At 45.8% G+C, this 21,842-nt stretch overlaps 1 protein-coding gene and 1 long non-coding RNA gene across 2 annotated transcripts in view; one reads left to right on the plus strand and one right to left on the minus strand.

Annotated features, from left to right (window-relative positions):
* Window positions 1-4,297: 4,297 nt before the first annotated feature.
* LOC309547569 lies at window positions 4,298-5,435 on the minus strand. The gene is made up of 2 exons (XR_014224975.1): window positions 4,806-5,435; window positions 4,298-4,715 (listed from the first exon to the last, which is right to left on the minus strand). It is a non-coding gene; the product is annotated as an uncharacterized lncRNA (long non-coding RNA).
* A 7,184-nt stretch (window positions 5,436-12,619) lies between these two features.
* Window positions 12,620-21,842, plus strand: part of IRS2 (insulin receptor substrate 2) — a 45,976-nt gene continuing 36,753 nt past the window's right edge. Inside the window, exon 1 of the mRNA XM_082245403.1 lies at window positions 12,620-15,749. Coding sequence (XP_082101529.1) covers window positions 12,728-15,749 — 3,022 coding nt within the window. The 5' untranslated portion in view covers window positions 12,620-12,727. The remainder of the gene's footprint in view (window positions 15,750-21,842) is intronic.

Consider the following 21,842-nt stretch of genomic DNA (forward strand, 5'->3'; position numbering starts at 1 on the left):
CTATAGGTAAGCCTTATTAAAGGCTTACCTATAGGTAAAAGTTATTAAGGACCAAGCCTATTGCTGACACATGTTGTTTACAAGTTAAAATCAGTATTTTTTTCTAGAAAATTACTTAGAACCCCCAAACATTAAATATATTTTTTTAGCAAAGACTCTGGAGAATAAAATGGAGGTTGTTGCAATATGTTTTGTCACGCGGTATTTGCGCAGAGGTCTTTCAAACACAATTTTTTTTGAAAAAATATACTTCAATGAATTAAAAAACAAAAATCAACAGTAAAGTTAGCCCAATGTTTTTGTATATTGTGAAAGATGATGTCACACCGAGTAAATAGATACCTTAAATGTTACGTATTAAAATTGCGCACACTCGTGGAATGCCGAAAAACTACAGTACTTAAAAATGTCCATAGGCGATGCTTTAAAAAATTTTAACAGTTACCAGTTTAGAGTTGCACAGGAGGTCTTTTGGAGAATTATTGCTCTCACTCTGAAAATTGCGGCGATACCGTACATGTGTGATTTAAACACTGTTTACATTTAGGGGCGCAACTTTTTTTTTTTCTATTTTATTTTTTAACAAAAAAAATCTGATCACTTTTATTGCTGCCACAAGGAATTGAAACATTCATTGTGACAGTAATAGTCAGTGACAGGTACTCTTTATGGAGGGATCTTCAACCCCTCCACTGCACTTCAAAGTATTCAAAACGCAGAAATCTGCATGTTTGAATAGAGTATTCTTAAATTGGCGCCATTGGCAGCCGTGTAAACAGGTTACATGATCGGAGACCAAAGCGTTCAGGACTCAGTTGAACATGCTGGCTGGTTGCTTGGGTCTCACGGTGGGACGAGAAACTCAGGCAGAGTGGCGGAAGGCGGCGGGAGGGAGGGGGATGTGCCCTGCTGCTCGCTGGGAAAATGGCCGAGCGGCTGCTGAGCCGCATAGGTTGTTTTCCCCAGAAAGCTGACCGCCGGCTCTAAAAAAAAAAAACGGTATAGGGGTGATGCCTGGTACAACCACTTCTGCAAGCCGACGTAAAGGTATGTCAGTTTGGTGGAAGTGGTTAAACCTTCCTTCTGGTCAGTGTGGTGACCCATCATATTAAATGGCCAGTAAGAAAACACAGGAGGTGATGGGGCCAAGTTTTATATTCACCATGAAAGTTGAAAATTGAAAATCTCTGGAGATACCTTTGCTTTGACATGGGTCCAGACCCCATCCATGAAGAAAAAATAAATCACTAGGTCACAACATTAATGTCAGATGGACTGGATGACATTTCCGTTCACTGTGCAAGCATCAAACTTTTAGCGATCTAATGTGAAACTTTTGTTGTGCTAATTTGTGCCCTAGTCAACCCAACTTTACACAAACTGTTTTGTATTTCTCAATATAGCATTGAAAAGGGATTAAAGCCCTCCTAAAGCAAAACACGTATGTTCACTGTTGAGCTTCACAATTCTGCTACGTTATATAAAACTCACTCATTGGGAAAAACTACAGCATTTTTTTTTTTTTACTATTTATACCCAAAGAAAAAAAAACAAGGAAACAAAATCTATTTATCTAAATCTGACAAATGAAAGCCATGTCCCAAAAAATGATAAGAGTATATATTAAGATAAACAACAAAGCCTAAAAGATATAGGGATTGATTTACTAAAGGCAAATAGACTGTACAGTTGCTCCAGAGCTTAGTAAATGAGGGGAAGCTCTGCTGACTTTCATCGTCTAATCATGTTTTTTTTTTTTCCCCTTGCATGTGTAACATGGCATACAATACCATTCTGCAGCCCCCCATCCTCAAACCACCCCCCACCTTGAATACAGGGTTCTTTTCCCTGTATTTTTTTTTAGTTTAGACCTGCTGCACAGAGGATTTGTGAATAGAAAAATTACAAATTCCCTTTGCCACTGCGGCAGAGGGACTCAAAGGAGGTTATTTACTAAAGCTGGAGCGTGAAAAACCTGATGCAGCTCTGAATAGAAAACAATACCCTTCCAAGATTTTTTGCCAAACAGTTAGAAGCTAATTGGCTATCATGTACAGCTGCACCAAATTCTGCCTGCTCCAGTTTTAGTAAATTCCCTCCCTTAATTCTCAATGGAGTACAAACAGTGTGATGTCCCTGCACTTGTGGTCCTTTGATACTTTCTCCAGCCCCATAACCGAAGGCCTGTACCTCCGTACGCGCATTTTGTCACTATACCACCTTTGTCTCATATTGGGGAAAAAGGTGGAAATACACTTTAAAGCAGAGCTCCACCCAAAAGGGAAAGCTCCACTTGTTTTCACCCTCCACATTTGACACTTTTGGGGGGGGGGGGGGAGTGGGTACCTAGTTTTGACAGGTACCCGCTCCCACTTCTGGGTCAGATCGCTGCAGCGATCTCTGAGGAAGTTCAGCCCTCCTCCCTCCCCCCACAGGTTTCTGGGATACACACAGGTCCTAGAAGACTGCGGGACCATTCACAAAGCGTGACTCATGCACGCGTAGTAGGAAACCAGCTGTGAAACCTCAAGGCTTACCTAACATGCCCGGCGCCTGCACCCGAAGCCGATTGAAGAATCAGCTTGGATGCTGACATCGCTGGATCCCTGGACAGGTAAGTGTCCTTATATTATTTATTTGGAGGGGATTGGAGCTCCTCTTTAAGCTGGAGGAAAAGTCTGCAAGAGCCTGTACATTGCAGCTGTAAGCTTCTGATTTTAGCTGCAATGCTTTGCAGACTCCAATGCAGAAAAAAATAAATGCACACCACCCAAAAGAGAAAGCTCCGCTTGTTTGTACCCTCCCCCCTCCACATTAGGCACTTTAAAGGGGGGGAGTGGGTACCTGGTTTTGACAGGTACCCGCTCCCACTTCAGGGTCAGATTGCTGCAGCTATCTACGAGAAAGTTCAGCCCTCCCCATTCCCCCCACAGCCTTCTGGGACACACACAGGTCCTAGAAGACTGCGGGACCATTCACAAAGTGCAACTCATGCACGCGCAGTAGGAAACCAGCTGTGAAACCTTAAGGCTTACCTAACATGCCCAGCACCCGAAGCCGATTGAAGAATCGGCTCGGATGTTGACATCGCTGGATCCCTGGACAGGTAAGTGCCCTTATTTTATTTATTTGGAGGAGATTGGAGCTCCTCTTTAAGCTGGAGGAAAAGTCTGCAAGAGCCTGCATATTGCAGCTGTAAGCTTCTGATTTCAGCTGCATTGCTTTGCAGGATCCAATGCAGAAAAAAATAAATGCCCACCACCCAAAAGGGAAAGCTCCACTTGTTTTCACCCTCCCCCCCTTCACATATGGCACTTTTAGGAGGGGGGTTGGGTACCTGGTTTTGACAGGTACCTGCTCCAACCTCCGGGTCAGATCGCTGTAGCTATCTACGAGGAAGTTCAGCCCTCCTCCTTCCCCCACAGGCTTCTGGGACACACACAGGTCCTAGAAGACTGTGGGACCATTCACAAAGCGCGACTCATGCATGTGCAGTAGGAAACCAGCTGTGAAACCTCAAGGCTTACCTAACATGCCCATCGCCTGCGCCCAAAACCGATTGAACAATTGGCTCGGATGCCGACTTCGCTGGATCCCTGGACAGGTAAGTGTCCTTATATTATTTATTTGGAGGAGACTGGAGCTCCTCTTTAAGCTGGAGGAAAATTCTGCAAGAGCCTGCACATCGCACCTGTAAGCTTCTGATTTTAGCTCCAATGCTTTGCAGGCTCCAATGCAGAAAAAAATAAAATGCACACCACCCAAAAGGGAAAGCTCAGCTTGTTTGCACCCTCTCCCTCCACATATGGCAATTTGGGGGGGGGGGTACCTGGTTTTGACAGGTACCTGCTCCCACTTCCAGGTCAGATCACTGCAGCTATCTACGAAGAATTTCAGCCCTCCTCCTTCCCCCCACAGCCTTCTGGGACACAAACAGGTCCTAGAAGACTGCGGGACCATTCACAAAGCGTGACTCATATATGCGCAGTAGGAAACCAGCTGTGAAACCTCAAGGCTTACCTAATATGCCCACCGCCTGCGCCCAAAACCGATTAAAGAATCGGCTTGGATGTGGACATCACTGGATCCCTGGACAGGTAAGTGTCCTTATATTATTTATTTGGAGGAGACTGGAGCTCCTCTTTAAGCTGGAGGAAAAGTCTGCAAGAGCCTGCACATCGCACCTGTAAGCTTCTGATTTCAGCTCCAATGCTTTGCAGCTTCCAATGCAGAAAAAAATAAATGCACATTTTTTTTGCAACATGGGTGCATTTACCCCCCCCCCCCCCCCCAAAAATTTGGAATATGCCTTTAAGAAAACTGCGTACAGCAAGACATGATACGAAAGATCCTGAAAAATCGATTTTGGGTTTACGTACACTTCCGCTATGGATTGTAAGCTCCTGGGGGCAGAGCTGTAGTATAGTGCTGCAAAGCTCATTAATAATCCATCAGACAGAGCCATGTGTGAGTGTTGCCATATATGGAGCGGTGAAGAATGTTTTGTTTAGTGGCCTTCTCCTGTGGGTGGGAGGGAGATGCTGATCTGCCATCCTATACTGAGCACAAGACAGCTCTCTGCTTCTTCTTCTTCATCATCAGGGTTGGTCCTTTTCTGACTGTTTGCCTTGTGAGGGAGATGAAAGCAAATCCCGCCCCATCCATACACGGTGGAAACTACGCTCATTCAAAACAGATGACTTCAATAGGATCCCCTGCAAGAATAAAAGCAGAGAGAACATAAACATGTGTGTGTCATCATAACAGCCCACAAGGCACATGGTGACTCAGTAGGTCCCCCTTACTTTAGGTGGTACAAGGCTGATCACGACATTGTGTGGGTTCAGCTGGCATTTCCTCCCACCGGTGTGAATTGACAGCCTACGGAGAAAAAAAAATTAAAAATGGAACAGTCATTCCAGCATTACACGGCACTTTGTGCTGGATACGCAATGGAGCAGTACGGGAAGGGTTAATGGTGGTGTGTAGCCAGCGCTTCGATGTACAGCCGTAGTACTAGAGATCTGCTGGGAGAAGCATGACTCATTTTCATCCTGGTAAACAAGAAGGGAGCCTCCCATTTACATTTGTTTACAGACATCTTTCCCAGGACACTTCCCTGCCATAACACACAGTAGGGAACGTAAAAGGCTGAGCAAACATGGGCCAATGCATCGCCTTCACTGCAACACCACAGGTAATAATAGCAAGCTCTTTAGGCGTGATTAGGGCAATCGAGTGATTGATCATAGCACAGTGGTCCCCATGCTACGTATCAGTTGCGTCATGAGCAAACACCGAGTTTTTAATAAGAAACGTCATCCCCACCAGGGTTATTTTTTATTTTAACCCCTTCTTACCTTGTATATGGAGTTTAGATAGAACAGTAAACACACCCTCCCAATAAATACTGCGCTGTCCAGTTGTAAACCACCAAAAGCCACTGCCCACGCCACCATCATCTTTGTGATGCCATCAAGAGGCCAGCTCTCTCTCTGGGGTCCTAGCACCCAGCTACCTAATTATGCTGCACTGTGCAAGCTCAGTGTACTCTACATAGCCCCAAGGCCTCCTGAGGCATGTTACGTGGCTATGGGACAGTAGACCGGATCCCCTTACCTTCTTAATATTATAATATTAAATTAACTAAAAATAAGACACCACACCATCCGATTTGGGTAAAAATTTAAGCCCCCGTTCACACTGGGGCGACCTGTCAGGCGACCTGGTCACCTGACAGGTCGCCTTCCATAGAGAAGCTGCGGACCCGTTCTAATAGGAGCGACACAAGTCGCTCCGACTTAGAAAAAGGGTCCGGAGCTTCTTTGGGGCGACCCCGAGCGACCTGCTTAGACTTCAATGTTATGAAGTCCGTGCCGGCCACTCCGAGGTCGCGGTGCGAGCAGCGCACCGCGACCTATGAGGTCGCCCCGGCAAGTAGCGTCGCCCCAGTGTGAACGGGGCCTTAAAGGCCGCGGCCGTTTATTATTTATATTACATAAATAAAAGATTCAACACAATCCATCAAGTATAAATACTGAAGACAAACAAACCTGATCACCACGATCCAGGCTGTAATAAAGAGATACACTTAACAAAATGTATCCATTATTTAACTTAAAACATCAACAAACATTTAAAAAAAAAATAAAAAATGTCCCCCTTTGCAATACGCAAAGGTGACCCACGAATAATAAACTTTTGGCCAGGGGGGGGGGGGGGGAAGAAATGAAGATCTTCTTTGTTCTTCCTGAGGTGGTCTGAGAATTAGGCGGCAGTGAAGCCCCTTATAAAGCCCTAGAGCGGCAGTTTAGGTGGTAAATTTGAGCGGGAAGCGGGGTTCCGAGCCCAAATCTCCCCAGATACAAGGGGGGATTTGGGCGGGAAGCGCATAGGGAAGACAAAATCTGCCCAGAAACCCGAATTTGAGCGGGAAAGAAGGGGAAACCTCAGGCAGCTAGGTCAAAAGTTCACTGACCTTGCTTACCTCAGAGGCCCCTATACCTATCTACCTGACACCAAAAGTATAATACACCTAACCTGCCCAGTCACTCTCCCATGAGGAAAATAGGGCATATTCATTCCTCTTTTCCTTTCATTCCAGATAGCTTTAGGCGGGGGGGCATAATTTTCGCCTAAGCAAGAAAGGCAGAAACTCAGGCTGCTTTCTGCCAAAAACAGGAACCCTCTCCAAAAAATGTTGTTGCAATTTGCTGAAGGGGTATGAGTAAGGGGGCCGCATTGTACATTCACATCAGCCCCTGCCTTTTGCCTGAACAGCCAAAATTGAGCGACAGTCCTCTCTAAGTTAATTTATCTACTATGAGGATGTGCATTGTTATTTATGCAGGCATTCCTATATCGCCAACATATTCTGCAGCGCTTTAGATATTTTACATTCACCTCAGTCCCTGCCCTCAAGCTTACAATCTAAGGGTCTGATCTCAAATGCATACATACAAACACTAGGGCCAACTTGGGCTGGAGCCAATTAACCTACCAACATCAGTCCTTGCCCTCATGAGCTTACAGTTTAAGGTCCGGATCTCACATATATACTAGGGCCAATTCGCCTACCAGAACCTGCCCTCGTGAGCTTACAATCTATGGGCCAGATCTCACGTGCATACATACACATACTGGGGCAAAGTTCAATAGATGCCAATTAAGCTACCATCATCAGTCCCTGCCCTCATGAGCTTACAATTTAAGGTCCTGATCTCACATACAAACTAGGGCCAATTTGCCTACCAGAACAAGTTCCTGCCCTCATGCACGTACAATCTAAGGGCGCGATCTCACATGTACACATATACAGTATCTCACAAAAGTGAGTACACCCCTCACATTTTTTAAATATTTTATTATATCTTTTCATGTGACAATACTGAAGAAATGACACTTTGCTACAATGTAAAGTAGTGAGTGTACTGCTTGTATAACAGTGTAAATTTGCTGTCCCCTCAAAATAACTCAAAACACAGCCATAAACGTCTAAACCGCTGGGAACAAAAGTGAGTACACCCTAAGTGAAAATGTCCAAATTGGGCCCAATTAGCAATTTTCCCTCCTCTGTGTCATGTGACTTTTTAGTGTTAGAAGGTCTCAGATGTGAATGGGGAGCAGGGTTGTTAAATTTGGTGTCATCACTCTCACTTTCTCAAAAGTACATGACGAAGGCAGCGCATGAACCACACCGGGATGCAATGGATAAGGAAGTCAGGTGCATCCCGGAGTGGTTCATGCGCTGCCTTCCTCATGTACTTTTGTCCATATCAGCACCCTTCCTATGCTTTTTGGCTAGCAGCAGAAAAAACACTGGGGAGCCTCACAGGCTTATTTCTATCCCTCCACCCTAAAGGCACCCCAGGAGCGCCTGATTTGTGATTATTGCTTTGACTTCTGGACTGGATTTTCTCCTATGGCTGCCCTGGGTGCGAATCTCTTTACTGAGCCATTAGTTGGCTAACAGCAGAACAACTGCTGGGGAGCCTCACAGGCTTACGTCTATCCCTCGACCCTACAGGCATCACAGGAGCGCTTGGTTTGTGATTATTGCTTTGACTCTCACTTTCTCATACTGGTCACTGGAAGTTCAACATGGCACCTCATGGCAAAGAACTCTCTGAGGATTTGAAAAAAAGAATTGTTGCTCTACATAAAGATGGCCTAGGCTATAAGAAGATTGCCAAGACCCTGAAACTGTGCTGCAGCATGGTGGCCAAGACCATACAGGGGTTTAACAGGACAGGTTCCACTCAGAGCAGGCCTTGCCATGGTTGACCAAAGAAGTTGAGTGCACGTGCTCAGCATCATATCCAGAGGATGTCTTTGGGAAATAGACATATGAGTGCTGCTAGCATTGCTGCAGAGGTTGAAGGTCAGCCTGTCAGTGCTCAGACCATACGCCCCACACTGCATCAAATTGGTCTGCATGACTGTCGTCCCAGAAGGAAGCCTCTTGAAGCTGAGGGTAAAGGTGATGGACTGGCCAAGCATGTCTCCAGACCTAAACCCTATTGAGCATCTGTGGGGCATTCTCAAACAGAAGGTGGAGGAACGCAAGGTCTCTAACATCCACCAGCCTTGTGAGGTCATCATGGAGGAGTGGAAGAGGACTCCAGTGGCAACCTGTGAAGCTCTGGTGAACTCCATGCCCAAGAGGGTTAAGGCAGTGCTGGAAAAAACTGGTGGCCATACAAAATATTGACACTTTGGACCCAATTTGTACATTTGCACTTAGGGGTGTACTCACTTTTGTTGCCAGCAATTTAGACATTAATAGCTGTGTGTTGAGTTATGTTGAGGGGACAGCAAATTTACACTGTTATACAACCTGTACACTCACTTATTTACATTGTAGCAAAGTGTCATTTCTTCAATGTTGTCACATGAAAGATATAATAAAATATTTACAAAAATGTGAGGGGTGTACTTACTTTTGTGAGATACTGTACATACTAGAGCCAAGTTAGATAGAAGCCAATTAATCTAGCAGCATCAGTCCCTACCCTCATGAGTTTACAGTATACAGGTCTCATCATAGGGGAGACCTGTATAGATAAACAGGGCACTGATCATCAGTGCCCTGATTACAGTACAGCCCCAGCAGTGCCCATCAGTGACACCAATCAGTGCCGCCTATCATTGCCCATCAGTGCTGCCTATGACGTCATATGACAGCAGCCCTGAACCACTGCTCTCACGCACCCCACTGCTCTTTACCCATGTGATCGGCTGTGTCCAATCACAGACGGTCACATGGAAACAAGGAAGTGCCATTTATTGGCTCTCCTTGGCTTACACTGACAGAGTGTGTGACAAGGAGAGACTATCAGTGGCATCTTCTCACAGGGGAGACTTGTACAGGTAATCAGGGCACTGATCGTCAGTGCCCTGATTACAATACAACCCCAGCAGTGCCCATCAGTGCCACCAATTAGTGCCATCAACCATCAGTGATGCCAATCAGTGCCCATTAGTGATGCCAGGCAGTGCTGCCTTTCAGTGCCTACTCATCAGTGCTGCCCATCATTGCCCACCAGTGTGCCACCCATCAGTGCCCATCAATGCTGCCTATCGGTGCCACCTCATTAGCCCCAACTCAACATCAGTGAAGGAGAAAAATTACTTATTTACAAAATGTACTGACAGAAACTAACTTTTTTCTTTTTCTAAATGTTCAGTCTTTTTCAAAAAATAAAACAAAAACAGCAGTGATCAAATACCAGCAAAAGAAAGCTCTATTTGTGTGAAAACAATTTCATTTGGGTACAGTGTTGCATGACCATGCAATTGACGTTCAAAGTGCGACAGCGCTGAAAACTGAAAATTGGTCTGGGCAGGAAGGGGGTAAAAGTGCCCGGTTCGCAAGTGGTTAAAGCGGAATTCCACCCAATAGTGGAACTTCCGCTCATTTGCTTCCTTTCCCCCTCCGGTGCCACATTTGGCACCTTTCGGGGGGGGGGGGGGAGAACAGGTACATGTTTTTGACAGGTACCCTTCCTCACTTCTGGGGTAAAGCACCGTGGCGCCATCCCTCTGAAATTCTGTCCAGCTTCTCCTCACCCCCCCACAGCCGAGCCAATCACAATGAGCAGCGCGCTTCGCACATGCGCAGTAGGGAGCCGGCTGTGAAGCTGAAAAGCTTCATTGCCGGTTTCCCCTACAGAGAATGGCGGCCGATCCGAAAATCAGCTGTGGTGCTGACATTGCGGGCTCCATGGACAGGTAAGGGTCTATATATTAAAAGTCAGCAGTTACAGTATTTGCAGCTGCTTTTCATTTTTTTTCCCACATCTGGAACTCCTCTTTAAATTTGTGATTGCGCTGTACTTCTATATTATATATTTGTATTTCCCCATCTGGTGCAGTGTACAGCCTGGCATAGACGTCAATGACTGGCCAGCAGTTGCGTGCTCCATGGACAGGTAAGTGTCTATATACTGTATTTTCTGGCGTATAAGACTACTTTTGAACCTCAAAAAAATCCCCCAAAAATGGGAGGTCGTCTTATACGCCGAGTATAATATCTGCAAGGTAACCTAAGTATAAGTATTACCGGTAGATGAAAATTAGGGGGGTCGTTTTATACGTCCAGTCGTCTTATACGCTGGAAAATACGGTATATTAAAAGTCAGCACTACAGTATTGTGCTGTACTTCTATATTATATATTAGTATTTCCCCATATGGTGCAGTGTACAACCTGCCATAGACATCAATGACTGGCCAGCGGTGCATGCGCGCCTAGACGTACCACCATGATCGGTCTGCAATCACACGCACAGATTGACGCGCACACACCTGCGTCTATTCACGTACAGCCATTGATGTCTATGGGCAGCCGTACACCGGTGGGGAATAACGGGTGAATGTGACGTTGCGTTGATCGGTCGCCTGTATACTGATGAGACAATGTGACGTTGCGTTGATCGGTCTGCAATCACACGCACAGATTGACGCGCACACACCTGCGTCTATTCACGTACAGCCATTGATGTCTATGGGCAGCCGTACACCGGTGGGGAATAACGGGTGAATGTGACGTTGGGTTGATCGGTTGCCTGTATACTGATGAGACAATGTGACGTTGCGTTGATCGGTCTGCAATCACACGCACAGATTGACGCGCACACACCTGCGTCTATTCACGTACAGCCATTGATGTCTATGGGCAGCCATACACCGGTGGGGAATAATGGGTGAATGTGACGTTGCGTTGATCGGTCTGCAATCACACGCTCAGATTGACGCGCACACACCTGCGTCTATTCACGTACAGCCATTGATGTCTATGGGCAGCCGTACACCGGTGGGGAATAACGGGTGAATGTGACGTTGCGTTGATCGGTTGCCTGTATACTGATGAGACAATGTGACGTTGCGTTGATCGGTCTGCAATCACACGCACAGATTGACGCGCACACACCTGCGTCTATTCACGTACAGCCATTGATGTCTATGGGCAGCCATACACCGGTGGGGAATAATGGGTGAATGTGACGTTGCGTTGATCGGTCGCCTGTATACTGATGAGACATGCACTGTCTGGGATGGTATAGAAGCAGTCCTGATTAATGATAGTGGGGGGAGGGAGTTCTCATCAGCAGTCCCTGTTAACCCTTCACACTCCCTGCCTGCTTTGCAGTAAGAACATGAATCACTGCAGAAAGCGTGTGTGCATGGTGCCCCCCTCCCCCTCCCCTGTGATCGTGCAGCCCCGGGTCCCAGTGACCCCCAGTGAAGGGCACCGTGCTGGCCCAGCGCCTTCTGCAGTCCCTTTACACAGGCAGCGTGTTCTCCGCCACTCATTTTCCTGCGTTGGTCCTTGACAGCTCTAAGGTGGGGGGTGGGGAGGAAGAGGAGGGGGGCGGAGTCCCGGAGCTGAAGGTAGACAGTAGGCGGGCTTTGGCTTTGGAAGTTGCCGTCTGCCCAGGCATCCCCGCCTCCATTGGCCATAGATGGAGCCTGCTAGCGTCCTCTTCCACCCTTCGACCAATCGTAGCAGGAGACGCAGGTTGATGGACAGTCCCGCCCCCCTGAGGCACGATCCCGCCCCTCTCCTCCCCTGGTATGTGTGTAGATGTGTCTCCCCCCCCCTCAGGTCGGTAACTTGGTACGTCACATGTTGTTTTGCTTCTTTAGCCCGGGTAGTCGATGAGATGTGCTATTTACTGTTCAACGCGGAGCGGAGCGGGGAGTGCGCGGCGTCTGCAGTGAGTGAGCGATCTCCTGGCCAGAGCAGCTGATGAGCCCCCGGCATGGCTAGACAGCACAGCAGACCGGCGATCAGCTGCTGCACTCACCGGCGATGACAAGGACAGCTCCGCATGTTTTCCTACAGCTGATCGGCTACATTGGAAGGTAAGTCAGCGGTGTTTATGTGCTGATCAGGGCACCTACCTCTGATGGCAATGTTGTTTTCATTTATGTGTAATATACGTCACATCAATGCAGCATCTGGGTGGCTCAGGAGCACTGCATCCAAGCTCCGTCCATAGTATTAGGCTAAAACTTGCCTGCGATATTTATTGCGAATAATAAAAAAAAAATGCCACTGATCGTACGTTTACTGCATCTTACTTAAATCTCTTCTCTCCCTTTTTTTTTTTTTTGAAGGTCACGCTAAAGCAGGTGGAAGGAATCCTACAAATCCTAAATCCGTCACCCTTGCGACACGAGCCAAGCATCAGCCCGGGGAAATACGGCGTCCAGGTAAAAAGAGGATGGCCAGCCCTCCGACTCCAGGGCAGCCTCTTCCCCCTGCCACCTCCAACCTTAACCACAACAACAACAACAGCAGCAGCAGCGTCAAAAAATGCGGCTACCTACGCAAGCAGAAACACGGGCACAAGCGGTTTTTCGTGCTGAAGGAGCCCGGGGAGGGGTGCCCCGCCGCCAGGCTGGAGTACTACGAGAGCGAGAAGAAGTGGAGGAGCAAGTCGGCCGCAGCCAAAAGGATCATCTCTCTGGACAGCTGCCTGAACATCAACAAACGGGCAGACTCTAAGAACAAGTACCTGATCGCCCTTTACACCCGTGATGAGTACTTTGCGGTGGCGGCAGACACTGAGCAAGAGCAGGAGAGCTGGTATCGGGCTCTTACCGATCTGCTTGGCAATGGTAGAGGAGAAAAAGACAAAAATGGATGTACAGGTACGGGAGGATGCTGCTGTTCTGGGACATCCAGTTGTGGCACTAATTGTAGCAGTCACCTGGTGTTGGCTGAGGACCCAAATTATGGACTGATAACGCCAGCCAACGCAGCCTACAGAGAGGTCTGGCAAGTAAACTTGAAACCGAGGGGTCTGGGCCAGAATAAAAGTTTGATTGGTGTGCACCGACTGTGCTTGTCTGCACGAAGTATCAGCTTTGTGCGCCTGAATAGTGAAACTCCTTCAGTGACCCTTCAGCTAATGAACATCCGGCGCTGCGGTCACTCGGACAACTACTTTTTTGTGGAGGTGGGGCGCTCGGCGTCCACTGGACCTGGAGAAATTTGGATGCAGGTTGATGATAATGTTGTTGCCCAGAGCATTCATGAGACTATTCTAGAGGCTATGAAGGCTATGAAGGAGTTAGCTGAATTCAGGCCTCGCAGCAAAAGCCAGTCTTCAAGTTCTAACCCCATCAGCGTACCTGGAAGAAGACATCATACACAGCTGCCTCCAAGTCAGACTGGGCTGGCCAGGAGAACTCGCACTGACTTCCCCCCAACTTCATCAAGTGTTCCCGGAAATCATTCTTCTCGTCTCCGCACTGCTAGCGAAGGAGATAATTTAAGCAACAAGACAGTCTTAAGTAGTCCCTTAAGTCCAAGTATTCTTCGTGCTCCACTAAGTCGTTCCCATACATTAAGTTTGGGTGGTCGAAATGGGAAACTGTTTCCTGCTCCTGGTCCCCTTCAACACAGCAGGTCTATGTCCATGCCAGTCCCACATTCTCCACCATCTGCTGCTAGTCCAGTTAGCATGTCTTCTGGGAGCAGTGGCTATGGCTCTGCTTGTGACCCTCTAATCCCTCCACGTCCTTTCAGCTGTAATGCATCTGCATCTGGGTCACCTAATGACCCAGGTTTCATGTCTTTGGATGAATATAGTTCCAGTCCAGGGGACTTAGCCCGAGCGTATTTAAGTTGCCGGAGTGCCACTCCAGACTCAGTTTCTGGTACTCCACCACACACAGGAGACATGAATGGGTACATGTCAATGGATAAATCTTTCTCTGGTGGTTGCCAATGCCTTGCCCGACGCATGGAATGTTCAGCAATAGAGAAGTGCCCAAGGAAGAGAACTTACTCTTTAACTACACCTGGAAGACAAAAAGTTGCAACTCCTCAACTTTCCTCTGCTTCCCTGGATGAATCCACCCTTGTACGTGCCACATACAAGGGTAGTTCTAATCTTCTGTCGTCATCTCCTCCTAAAACATGCCATCCTTATCCAGAAGACTATGCAGATGTAGAAATTGGGCATCAAGGGGATGATGGGTATATGCCCATGAACCATGGAGCTGTAACTGTTTCCTCTTCCAATGATTATGTTCCTATGAGCCCAGCAAGCGTGTCTGCCCCTCAGCAAATATTACAGCCACGGACATGTATTAATGGCACTTCTCAGGAAGATTCACCAGATGGCTATATGCCAATGTGGTGTGGGTCTAAAGCAAAGCCAGTAGCTGTACATCCTAGACTTTCCCCTGCAGAGACCCTGTCCTTTACACCCCCTGAATATTTCTTCATGCAGCCTAAAAATTGCTGTTGCCAGAGTCATTCAACAGCTCCTCAACTTAATAGCCCAGCAGATGCTGAGCCTTATGTCTTGATGAGGTCTCCAGCTTCCTCTTCTCCACATGGTCGAATCACTCGACCTTCTCGCCTTGCACTTCGCACTCTCCCGAGCATGAGTGAGCATCCACCAGAACCTGCAAGCCCTCCGGGTGGGGAATATATTCACATCTACTTTGGAGAGACCAGATCACAAGATTCCTTGCCTTTGCCTCCACAAACTGCCCGTTCAGACTCTGCACCCCTGTCTACTGCAGGCAGTCCATCTTCCTCATCTTCTGGGTCTGGGCCTCAGCCCTCTCCTATTTCAGACTATATGAACTTGGATTTTGGGCCTCCTTCACCAAAACCGAAAGCCTCACCTAGCTTATGCCCAAATTCAGACTATACAGAAATGAGCCCAAGGAAGACCTCACCACAGCCATCTTCCCCCATGGCATCACCTACCGCTGTAAAATTACAAGAAAGTACAGTTCCCGGTGTACAGTGCCTCACAGTGCTTATGGACAAGATGAATGGGGCTTTTAACCTGCACAGTCCTCCACCAGATCCAGATAGGGGGGCTAAAGTCATCCGAGCAGACCCCCAAGGGGGGCGCCGTCGCCACAGTTCAGAGACTTTTTCATCCACCACTCAAGTGACTCCTGTATCACCTTCCTTTGCGCATAGTCCCAAGAGGCACAGCTCGGCCTCGGTGGAGAATGTGTCACTGAGGCCTGGAGAAACATTGGAAGCTGGTGAATGTGGCAGCCCCATGTGCAGGGAAACCTCAGCAGGATTCCAAAATGGACTTAACTATATTGCCATTGACTTGTCACCTGAAGATCGAAACCTTTTGCTGCTTTCACAAGCCTCTTCCAGAGGACACTTGCCTGCTCTGGGACTTGCCAGTTTGAACATTGGGTCCTATCCAAGCATTGACTTCCTGGGACATGGAATGAAGGGTGCCGCCACTGTCAGAGGTGAGAATGATCCTAACAACACTGTGGGGGGAGATTTACTTAAACTGGAACACTCAGAGTCTGGTGCAGCTGTGCATGGTAGCCAATCAGCTTCTAGCTTCAGCTTGTTTAATTAAGCTTTGGCAATAACATCTGGAAGCTGATTGGTTTCTGTGCACAGCTGCACCAGATTTTGCACATTCTAGTTTTAGTGAATACTGTTACAAACGTGTACAGAAAAATAGCTACCAAAGGGAACATTTTTTTATTTATAATTCTAATTAGCTCAATTCCCCCTTTTTTAAATCAGTGAATCCACAATGAATGTGTCCATCTATTTGTAATCTTATATGTATCATGTATACATAAATGCATTTTGTCACCAAATACATCAGTTATTTAACATTTTTACAACTGCATTTTTCAAGCATATACTGTCCTTTGATCTAAAAAAAAAAATGTATTCCACAATAATCAAACGTTTACAAACAATCAGCATTTGGAGTCAGTTCAATTGGATGGTAGTAATGAATTAGTGTAACCGGTAATACGGAAAGCACACAACTGCATGGCTTCCATTGATTTATATGAACAGTGGGTGCAGTCACATCCCACTGGCTGGTTGTAGTAAAATCAGGTTCACTTACTTTTTCTTCCTGATTCACACAAACAATACAAAGCCCACATGTCTCCGCTTACATAGACATCAAAGCTATACATTCTTTTAACCTTTAACCAGAAGGGAACACAAAGCTTCCCACCCCCCAGTTCACTTGTCACTCACTGACATATGGATAAAGGGGCTGGACACTTCTGTTTTGACATTTGTCATGTCACGTAGATTTGGACTCTGTATTGCAAAATATTTTTGGGATTATGCACCGCTTATGCTGTGAAGTGCAAATCTGTTGTGTTTCCTCCTCTATCTTCCCCCCCCCCCCTTCTTTCCTTTTTTTTTTTTTTTTTTTTTTTTTTTTATGAATAAGAGCCTTTTTGGACGACATCATTGTAATTCAGTTGTTGGGTTTCCTAAAGTATCATGGGTACCCAATCATGTCTTCTATGTATCCTATGAAAAGAAATGTATTTCCTTTGCACTTTTATGTATGTACAAGTACTGTCACCTTCTTAGCTATAGGATCATATTTTTAATCCGAGTATTAGCATAGCTATAAGGGAAAACCTTGGCTTTTGTAACCTGTGGGATGTTCCTAAGTAATGGCTACAAGTGCAGTTTATTACTTTAAATGAAACGTCTATTTGGTTGCATGTGGCTAATACTTTTTCCATATTAAAAATATTCCAAAAAGTGTTATCAGATGACCTTTAGAGTAGTAGTCCAAACAGCCAAACAGAATCAATGGACTAGGAGCTATAGTAAACTGAAATCTGGTTGCTGGGGGTTCCTGCACTTTTTCCATCCCCATAACTGATAAATGATCCTGTATTTTGTCTGAAGCCAATTTCGAAAGGTATGCCTACAGGCACTGGAAGAGCTATGTAATCCTCTTTTATAAGGGAAAGGTTAAATAAGCAGACTACTTCCACTACGATTGCGTATACACATTCAGCTATAGAGGGGAAAGTGCGAATAGCTTAGTCCAGTATTCTACAGTTGTAATTATAACATTGTTTATTGTTACCATGTTTAAAAGGTTTATGAATGCGTTCTTTCTCCTGCAAAGAAATGGGTGCTTTTCAATGGCTTGTAGTAGAATCGCTTCTGCTAGTTACGCTTTGCTTGTTTTGCCATTGAAGACCAGCTTGTCGGAGATTAGCATGGAATGGGGAGGGGTTCATCATTGTTTTGCTTTGTAGGAGACTCTGGTGAATTGTGTACTACTCCTTTTCCAAGGGGACCTGCAAAGCATAACACGCTGTACAGTAAACCAAAGAGACAGAACAAAGTAAAGGTCCCTATGAAATTTATACTGGCAGAGTGGGAGAAATACAGAATTTTATGAATCGAGAACCAGAAATGAAGGAATTCTTTTCATTTCAACCATTTAAGAAGCAGAAAAAATGACTTTTATATGCAAATTCTATATATATATATATATATATATATATATATATATATATACAGTAAGCAAGGATTGGGGTTTTGTTTTACTTTTACAACTAAGGAAGTATGGAGGCTGCCATTGCTGACCTCTCCTAAAAATGTTGGTTTTAGGGCTGTCATGATAAACCCATGGTTTATTAAATCATTAACTTGCAACAAAATGAGGAGTTCTGACTGTCCTAATCTGATACTGCCTTTTTTTTTTTTTTTTTTTGAGGGGGGAGGGGGTACCTGGTTTTGACAGGTTCCTGCTCCCACTCCCAGGTAAGATCGCCACGAGTATTTTCGGCCCCTCATTCTCCCACTGCCTTCTGGAACTCGCACACGGGTCCCAGAAGACGACTGTACCATTCAGAAAACACAGCGCGAGTGCACCGTTGCAAACCTGAAGGCTTCACTGCTGGTTTCCCTTAGTGAGGATGCCGAAGTCTGCCGACAGGAATGGTGCCGACATTGCTGGATCCCTGGAAAGGTGTGTCCTTATATTAAAAAGTCAGCAGCTACAGTATTTGTAGCTGTTGACTTTTATTTATTTTTTTTTTGCCCAGACTGGTGCTCCACTAAGAGCCGGTTCACACTGGGGCGACTTGTCAGGCGACCTGGTCGCCTGACAGGTCGCCGTGGGTCGCCTGCCATAGATTAGCACAGGACCCGTTCTAATAGGAGCGACACAAGTTGCTCCGACTTAGAAAAAGGGTCCTGTACTACTTTGAAGCGACCTGCATTGACTTCAATGATATGAAGTCCGTGCATGCCGCTCCGAGGTCGCGGTGCGAGCTGCGCACCGCGACTTCACAGGTCGCCCGGCAAAGTCGGGTCGCGCCTATGTGAACCGGCTCTAAAAGGAGTATGAAAACAAGACCAATGCCACTGGCATTTTCAGAAGGCTTTCAGCAATGGCAGCCTTTGTGTTTCTCAGTACAGGTTTCCTTTTAGGATGAATTATTTAGTGTCGGTTCACACTATGGTAATCCGACTTCGGGGGCGACCTGTGAAGTCGTGTGCACCGCGACTTGCATGGACTTCACGTAATGGAAGTCAATGCAAGTCGCTCCGATGTCACCCCGAAGTAGTACAGGAACTATTTTCTAAGTCTGAGCGACTTGAGTCGCTCCTATTAGAACAGTTCCTGTAGCACAGAATGGACCGCGACTTGCCAGGCTGACCAGTCGCCTGCCAAGTCGTGGTAGTGTGAACCGGGACTTAGGCCACTGTTGTCAGTACATAATAATAATAATTATTATTATTATTATAGCGGCTGACGTGTAAAGGTAGCCACATTTGGAACCCAGTTGAGTGTTTCTGAAACTGTAACTCCTGGGGTTCTTAGTTTAGTTCTGGGTAGTTTTACCCCTCCTGTACTACCTCACCGCCTAATTGGTGGGTATGTAAAGCAGGAGTGGGCAAGCCAGCTTGGTACTAATCTATGCAGTGTCAAAGGGCGCCTGGTCGAAATTTCTATGGCCTACCTCTCCCTTTTTTTGTTTTTGCAGCGTAGAATGCTTTAAATGTGACCGTTCTTTAGGCTGGGTTCACACTTATGTGAATTTGATGCAGGTTTCCCTGCATCCAATGCACATGACAGGAGAGCGTGCCCAGCTCTCAATGCAGCCGGTTCACACATCTATGTGGCTTCTGCGGAGCGGATTACACAGGGGTCCTCTGCGTCTTTGGCTCTGTTTTTAGGTCCAAATTCAGGCACAAATTGGGCCTAATTTTGTCGCTGAAATGGACGCATCGGACCCCTACTGTGAGCCGCATTAGGTGTGAACCAAGCCTTAAGATTGTCAGAACTGTGATGGAAATAGCCTCCGTTTTTCCTGCGTGTCTGTTTTCAAACTTGTGCAAAAAATATAAAGCTTGGATGGGGGGAAAAAAAAAAAAAAAACACTTTTTTTTTTTTTTTTTTTTTTTTTAAGAAAAACTGCAGCCTGTATGAGTCATTACTTTTACATTTATGGCCTGGTAAGTTTACATTGAGACCTTTTTTGTAGTAATTTGTACTGACAGTTTGATTCCATATCCCTTGTTATTCTATGTGCAGTGAGTCAGACTGGTATCCTAGGGTTGGTAAATAGGCATGCACAGCCACATCCCCCTATATAGAACTTTTTTTTATTGGGACCAGATCCAGGAACTGCATTCTTTAGATAGGCCACGTCATGTTATGGTTCTTTAGAAAGTAACCTCTGTAAGCTTATTTCAGGAACTATGTGAATTTGCAGTGATTCATAATGGTAGATTAAATGTATATTTTATAGAACATGTGGAATTCATTTTTTTTTTGGGTCTGAAAATTGATGGGGCCTACTATGTTTTCAGTGTAGTTCAGCTGAGGTAAAAAGGCTTTACCTGGGGAAAAAAAAGAACCATTAAATAAAAGGCATGGGAACTTGTTTGATTTGATGATGAGATTTTTTTTTTTTCCCGCTTTAAGATAATAATGTATGATATTTACACTATTTTTTTAATTGCCTTAAGAAATTCTGCTTGAGTGACCCCAGGTAGAAAATGCTGAGAACAAAACAGGTTGCTTTTTCTGGGGTAAATGGTAGGGAATGAGGAACATGTAGAGATTGCCCTCCCTTCGTTGGGGCTTGTACCTGTCCACATTTGCATGCTCTACAGCAGTGGTCTCCAAACTGCTGCCCGGGGGCCAGATGTTGCCCTTTGCTTGCCTTTATCATGCCCTTGGGACACTATTCCTCTCACTGATAGCAGGCACTATTCCTTCTACACCAACAATCTGGCATAATTCCTTTCATTGATACAACAATAGGGTACTATCCCTACCACTGACACCAACAATGGGACACTATTCCTCACACTGACGCCAACTGCAGGGCCCTATTCTTCCCACTGACGGCAATGATGGAGCACTATTATACCTTCCTCTGATACCAATGATGAGGCACTATTTCTTTCCCTTAATACCAACAATGGGGCAGTATTCCTTTCCTTTATTACTAGCAATGGGGCACTCTTCCTCCCACTAATAACCAATGATGGGGCATTCTTTACTCCCATTAACGCCAGGGCATTTTCTACTCCCACTGGCCACAGTGCAGCCCCCCACAAAATCCGAAGGACAGTAAGCTTGGCCCTTTAGAAGTTTTGGAGAACCCTGCTCTACAGTATTGTAAACATGGTTGCCAAAGGTGACAGTTCTTGGCTGAAAGGGCTTTTAAGTGCTATATTACCATAGTTTACTTTTTATTTTTTGTGTGCACAGGTCAGCCAAGTTGCCCTTATTGCACTTTAGAGTGCAGAATTTAGTGCTTAAATATGGACACAGTATTAGACCTTCCCCACGTGCCCAAGTCTACTCGCATGTTCTTGATTGAACACCAGAAGGACCTCCAGTGCAGCAGAATCTATTTTAAATATGTGCAGTTGCATCTTGACGCACAACATTTAATGCTTAGATATGGATACAGCATTGGTTTTTCATCACTTATCCTTGTTCTACCTGCTTTCAGTTTTTCTCTTATGTACTATGATAGTGGCAAATTATAGTAGGTCCCTAAATCTGTTTACAAAATGCTCATTTGATTAGGAATTTTTCTGTGAGCAGAGATCTTATGAGGAAGAGGTGGTCTGAATTTTTTGAGGTTCAAATTAAGTGACTAAGGTGGGTAAAAGCAGCACCGGGGGTGCATAAAACTTTCCTATTGGCAACATTGCTCTTAGCATTTAGAGTCTAGCTTTCACTATACTCCTCAGGACTGCTTCAAAGAAGATGGCATTAGCTGCTGGTGAAGCCCTTGCTGATGTAGTTATTTCTTGAGATTTGACTATGGTGTCTGTAAATGTGTATCTGGATAAATCAAAAACATTTTTAATACTCCGTTTCAAAGTGAGAAGCTTCTTTTCCATTTAAAGCATGGATGTTCAACCCGTGGACCTCCAGCTGTTACGGAACTACAAGTTCCATCATGGCTCTGCCTTTTGGGAGTCATGCTTGTAACTGTTCAGCCTTGCAATGCCTCATGAGACTTGTAGTTCCGTAACAGCTGGAGGGCCACAGGTTGAGAGCAGCCATGATTTAC

The sequence above is a fragment of the Pelophylax lessonae genome, assembly GCF_965119305.1.
Source record: "Pelophylax lessonae genome assembly, chromosome: 2".
NCBI lineage: Eukaryota > Metazoa > Chordata > Amphibia > Anura > Ranidae > Pelophylax > Pelophylax lessonae.